The 6,668-nt window shown below is 38.6% G+C and overlaps 1 protein-coding gene across 1 annotated transcript; it reads left to right on the top strand.

Moving 5' to 3' along the window:
* Positions 1-2,538: 2,538 nt before the first annotated feature.
* oxtrl (oxytocin receptor like) lies at positions 2,539-6,465 on the top strand. The gene is made up of 2 exons (XM_027010945.2): positions 2,539-3,460; positions 6,245-6,465. The coding sequence occupies exons 1-2, from the start codon at positions 2,539-2,541 to the stop codon at positions 6,463-6,465; spliced, it is 1,143 nt and encodes a 380-aa protein (XP_026866746.2).
* The last annotated feature ends 203 nt before the right edge of the window (positions 6,466-6,668 follow it).

The following is a 6,668-nucleotide window of genomic DNA, read 5'->3' as shown; positions in this document are numbered from 1 at the left end:
TGGCTTCAGTGTTTAATGTCTGTATGTATTTAAACCGTGGCAGGAGAGTGCAGAGTTGTTGGTCATTGTTCATGTTTTGCTACGTTCATGTCACGGTAGTATTGCATGTTATGTTTGTAACCTGTTGTCTGTGTTCACCTACCTGTTTTTTTTGTGTGCCGATATGTTCATCCTTCGTGTACTTATAATAAATGTTTGTATATGTCAAGCGATCCTGTGTGTCCTGCTCCTTGCTCCGTGGCACTCGGGCCGTTACAATTCCCAGCTGTTTCTCCTCTAAGGCAGGAGTTGTGCCTTTTGAATTATCATGTGTACCCATAGCCCCTAAACCTGTGCCCTAACCTTTATCTACTGTGTATGGCATAGAATAGCAAATAACATTTTTAAGGCTTGTACTGACTGGTGGTTCTGAGTGTAGCATTTATAGACTGATATATCTTTTGTTGTATTTTATCTTGTGATCATTTGTTCTTTTATTACTGGTTTTAAGAAAATGTGAACAAAACACACTATATATTTCTACTGTAGCTCTCTGCAGTGGTAATAGATGGGTTGCCTTCCTGTTTAGTGGTTTCTCTCTCACCTTGCATGTAGTATAATTTATTTCATTTTTCACACAAACATATCTAGCTAGGCAGATAAATTGCAACAATGCCATTCTGTCTGATATCCCTTTTTGACACCTTTTTGTGTTTGGATGTTGTCATAGAGCATTGTTTTTGTTTAGAAGCTAAACCTAAGAGATAACACAGGACTACAAAGAGAAGGAAAGCAGTTTACAATTCCTACTTTGATTGAACTTCTTTTTCCTCTGAAGGGGCATTCTCTGATTTTAATGAGTTCCAGTGGGAGTTTCAATAACTCTCTCTTATTGAAACACACACACACACACACACACACACACACACACACACACACACACACACACACACACACACACACACACACATGCGCACACACGCACACGCACGCACGCACGCATGCATGCATGCATACATACATGTAAAAAGTTTCAGCAAGTCAAATCCACCAACTCCCAAGAAAGGAATAACTGCATGTCAAGGCTCTGCTCCAGAAATAGCACACCAAGCATGGCATTATTATCACTGACTTTAATAAATCTCAGTACAGGAGATTTGTGGATAAGACCAGAGAAAAGATGTAGAATCTCATTTTTTCCCTCCTCCCACAGCTGCAGCCTTTACATATCTTGTTCATCTGAAGACCCCTAGACCTGAAACTAATCCAATTACTCTGGAAAAGATCAAGCCAAACAATTGGGACCATCCACAGTGGACCTTTTCTACAATATATAAGGGGAACTATTAATCAATTCCTGCACCATGGGAAGACCATTCAGAGCAGGACTCATGGTTTCCTGAGAAGGGCATAGCCAACATATGAATCACTCCTGAGTATCCTGAGACCCTTATCAGAAAATCTGACCTTATTACAGCTCACTGACATTCATCTAGGGAGGTCTCTTGCTTGCAAAAGCATGAGCAAACAGTATAAAACTAGCGGCACATTACATCATGAGGGACATGTCAGTGGAAACACATAAAAGATGCGAAAGGATATTTGTGGCTACTGTAGAGAAAGAGATAATAATGAAATAATAACTTCCAATATTTGTTATAGTCTCTACAAATATTAGTCATACAGGCATACGTCTACTATACAGCTTTATGGCTTAGCAATTTATACAGATGCCGTATACTGCCATCTAATGGCTGAAATGTATACGTGCAATACCGCGCTAAAAAGTACGTGCATAAAGCTGCGGGGCTGTTTGAGCTTTCGTAGATAGAACTGCAGTACGTGAGCACTTCCCGAAAACAGGAGAGAATGGCTAAAATGCCATAGTTGTGGCAATTAGGCATGGAGCAGGAACTAGAAATATTTTTAATGGATACATTTGGCACTAAGTTTCAGGTAGGTGTATTTGTATTTGTCTTCACAGATTTTGAAAAAGGTTGTGTTTAAAAAAAAATAAAACGTAAATGCAATTATTAGTTATTAGGATACATTTCAAATATTAGAATAGTCCAAGGACGACTAAATACAATGAAATACGAATATTGTATGAAATGGAATATTTTAATGTAATGTATGTATATTTTTTAAAATAGTTTTTAACAATTAATGCTATCAAGTTGTAGCTTTTTCGCGAGATCAAATGAATTGGTATCCAAATGTTACGCTGATCTCTTTATAGATAAGAGTTGGCTAAGAAATTTCGCTTAATTATTTTTTCTTTTGTCTTCATTTATAAGTGATGCTGCCCCTCAAATGGTACGTGTCATTCTCTTGCAGAAATTCAGTGAACTGAGAGTCTTTCCCGGAGTGACCGTTTTTATCCCCAAAACTCGCGATCAGGATAAAGTGTAAATTTAACATCTCATGGAGACAATTTTATTAAAATATCGTAACGTATGCACATGTAGTGCAATGTCGTTCCTGCCGAAAAAGGACTGGCTGGCAGTAGCGTGCGCTGTTCTTGAAGACTGACTGGGTGTTCAGGCGTTTTTGTGCGCAATGGAGAGCTTAACGAAAGACCCATTTGTTTGGCCGTTGAATGAATCTTGGAATAATTCGAGCGGTATAAACGAAACCAGAGTAGGGAACCAAACTTTGAACCCTCTAAAGCGTAACGAAGAGGTGGCTAAAGTTGAAGTGACTGTTCTGGTCCTGATTCTGCTATTTGCCTTGGCTGGCAACCTATGTGTACTTCTCGCCATTCACACAAGTAAGCACAGCCAATCGCGGATGTATTTTTTCATGAAACACTTGAGCATAGCTGACCTAGTGGTGGCAATCTTTCAAGTGCTCCCTCAACTTATATGGGACATCACATTTCGCTTTTATGGACCAGACGTTTTGTGCCGACTGGTAAAATACTTGCAAGTGGTGGGAATGTTCGCTTCGACTTACTTGCTTGTACTGATGTCAATTGACAGATGCTTTGCGATTTGCCAGCCTCTGCGCTCCTTGCAACGCCGAAAGGATCACTTCTACGTGGTTGCCTCATGGATACAGAGCCTCCTCTTTAGCCTTCCACAGGTGTACATCTTCTCACTCAGAGAGGTCGGCAGTGGAGTTTACGACTGCTGGGGAGACTTCGTGCAACCGTGGGGTGCCAAAGCCTATGTCACGTGGATTAGTCTCACAATCTACATCATTCCGGTGGCGATTTTAAGTGTTTGCTACGGGCTGATAAGTTTTAAAATATGGCAAAATATCAAACTAAAGACAAGAAGAGATCAGTGCATATCGTTGACTCCTGGACCAGGGCACTGCACCGCGCTGTCGTGCGTCAGCAGTGTGAAGCTTATCTCCAGGGCGAAAATTAGAACTGCGAAAATGACGTTTGTGATTGTGCTGGCTTACGTCATTTGCTGGACGCCGTTCTTCATCGTGCAGATGTGGTCAGCTTGGGATCCTATGGCACCAAGAGAGGGTAAATGACTACATAAGGTTTTTAAAAGAAGAAAGAACAACATCACGTGTCGTAATGATAGTCACACTGGAATAAACAAACAAACAAAAACCTGAAACACCACATACTAATGATGCATATTAAATCATGCGAACGTTGAATGGACAGCATAATAATAAGCCTGACGAGTCTTTATTAATGTGGACAGCATTTGGGAACATGAAGGCCTAGTTCATATCTGAAGCAAAATATAGAAAAAGACAAATCCTCACTTTGCTATGGTCTACATCTGTTTGTCAGGTGCAGGGATTATGTTATATTAAATCTTTTCATCAAGTGATATTGTTGACAAACAGACCTTCCATGGAGCAGAAACTGAGAAGGGCTTTCAGTAACTGCAACAGCAGAGTTTTTGAACAACTCATCTACTAAGACATATCACATTTATTTATCATAGTCTTTGTTGTGCGTCCTGAGGCAGTCACAGCACTGTTCATTCTTGGCAATATCTAAATGAAGCTTTAAAAACCTTTAAAATTGCTATTCTAGCACCTGGCCATGTAATGCTTTTGCTATTGAACCCCAAACGTAAACCACTAGGGAAGATAAACAGAGAAATTAATGGAAGTGAGAAAGTCTCAGTGCAGAAATTTGAAGGCCCTGTGGTTTCCTATGGTTATCCAGTAGGTGAGGTATGAGGCGAACTGTTAAACCAATGAAACACAAGGTATTTGCTTTGACAATATGTGACCTGGTGTTACACTAAAATAATAATAATCACTGAAGAGCAACTACAACTTCACTCCAGAAGAATAACAAATAAGTGTCAATCCATTTCGCTGATGTGTTATTTGTTTAATGGAGGTTTTCAAGGAATGTTGAGCACATTGAAAGTAGTGAAGCTCTCACTCAAACTTCTCTGTGATATCATCCAATGGATTTAGATCCATTTTTTTCTGGAGGTTACCAGTAGCCATCTGTCACTGATCTAATTTCTCTTACTAATAAAAAGCTCGTTTCATCCTCAAATTCACAGAGATAACAAATGATCATTTTTGTTATAGGAAAAGGGGTATAAAGTGACAAATTTGGTAAATGGGGATAAAATCCACTGTTATGAGAAATTAGCTATAAGTATCTCCATTAGCACAATTTTAGGAAACTAGAGTGATCTTTGCACTGTTTTGCATGAATCATAGAACATCAAAACTAAAGAAAATATTCACATTGTACCAAAAAATTAGATTTAAAATTTCTACCATATTGGCATTGTTGAACTACAAATAATGCAACTATTGTTTGATATTATTTGATGACAATGCCCATATAAAACAAATTAAAGTTTAAAGTTCACAGAGTATGATTTTATAGACCATAGAGACAACAACAAATATACACACTCATTTGAATTTGGATTCGTGGCATAGGAAGAATATGGTAGTAGCACCTCTGTACAAAAGATAAAGGACAAACAAGTTGTTATCTGAATACATTTCCTCCAGTTCCACTTTCAGTTACGTGACCACTATCACATCTTAAGAAATTGATTTGCTTGTGCTAAATGGCAAAGGAAAATCTGGAAAAAATGTTTTTAATGTGCAAAAGAAAACGATTTTCAAAAGATTCTAGATGTTTTGATTTTTGACTATACTGACAAAGTGGCTGTGTTGAGGGTTATTCTCTTGGGGGGGGGTCTCTGTGGGGTCTTGAGCAATATGGACACTGCCAAAATGCTCTCTTACCAGAATACATTCAGATAGACCCATGTTCTGTGGTTTGATTTAGTGCTGTCTTGTTTTAATCAATTCAGTAATTTATATGTGCTCCAGTTTTTCTACATCATTTTAATGCACATATAAATAGTCAACACTATTGTTGGATAGTTTTATGAAATGTGGTTCTGTATTGATTGTAGCTTTAAATGTTGATGTGTTCTTTCACTCTTGTCAGCTTATCAAATTTTTGTGTGAAATGTGGTTTGATAGTCAAACGTTTGCTGAATGTGTAATATATGAGTCATATAATGAGTCATATAATCAGGGCAACATAATGGAGTTCGATGAAGGTGAGAGATGTCTGATTTCCGTAATGTTGATTGTTTAGCCTGCAGATATTTTCTCCTCCCTATACACACTAGCAGATCGCTTTATCCACAAATGATCACAAGGTCCTGAAAATAGCATCTATCCTCGAAGAACTCTCTCTCTCTCTCTCTCTCTCTCTCTCTCTCTCTCTCTCTCTCTCTCTCTCTCTGTGTGTGTGTGTGTGTGTGTGTGTGTGTGTGTGTGTGTGTGTTTTACACATTTTCTCTACAAAATGTCTTGACCATGTAGGAAAACCAGAGAAAACTAGTTCTGTTTATTACTGCAACTGTATTTCACATTTAAGAACTGAAAGAAAACAATTGCTTGGCTAGTGAGATTAAGGTAAGGATTATGATTAGATTTAGGCTTAGAAAAATATTATTACATGTAGATAGATATATAGGAAGTAATGGAATCTGAAGTACTGTGAGTAGAGGTGAGTAGAGCAGTAAAAGACAAATGTGACACAAACTTGTATGAACATAAATATTATATATGATCTAAGAGTCAGCTTTTTCATAACAATTGTTAAATTGTTAGTACATATGCTCTAATACAATGGTCAATTGTTGGGATAGTGGCAGTGGAACTATTAAAACTATTTTAAATAGTTTGTGATTATTGCTGTAGTAGTGTATAATATTGTATAACAATTGCATATTGTATGCATACTATATTTATACTATAATGATGTTTGTTTTACTGTTCTCTCATGTTGCAGAAATGGCATTCATCATTGCCATGTTGCTGGCTAGCCTGAACAGCTGTTGTAACCCCTGGATCTACATGTTCTTCGCTGGTCACCTGTTCCGGGACTTGCTGCATCGCTGCCTAACGATGTCACACTGTGGCTGTGGGGAGCAACAGCAGCAGAGTCCGAAAAGCCACTCCATTGGCATGGTGATGAGTCAGAGGAACCTGACCCAGACCTCAACAACATGACACACCAGGCAGGGTTTACTCTGCAGGGAGAAGAAGAGAAAGGCCATGGCAGCCAAAGTTTAGCAAAGCAAGGCTGCAAATGAACCAACAAGAGGAGCATAAAGGGCTCCTCTTGGTCAAGTCTCAAGTCACTAAGGCACAAGATCTGGTCCGGACTTTGTGGACTTGAAGAACTGGAACCAGTGTTTACATTGTCTGGGCTG

This window comes from Electrophorus electricus, chromosome 3 (genome assembly GCF_013358815.1).
Source record: "Electrophorus electricus isolate fEleEle1 chromosome 3, fEleEle1.pri, whole genome shotgun sequence".
Taxonomy (NCBI): Eukaryota; Metazoa; Chordata; class Actinopteri; order Gymnotiformes; family Gymnotidae; genus Electrophorus; species Electrophorus electricus.
Note: the sequence above shows the minus strand (reverse complement) of the source record. Positions and strands in the feature narration are given on the sequence as shown.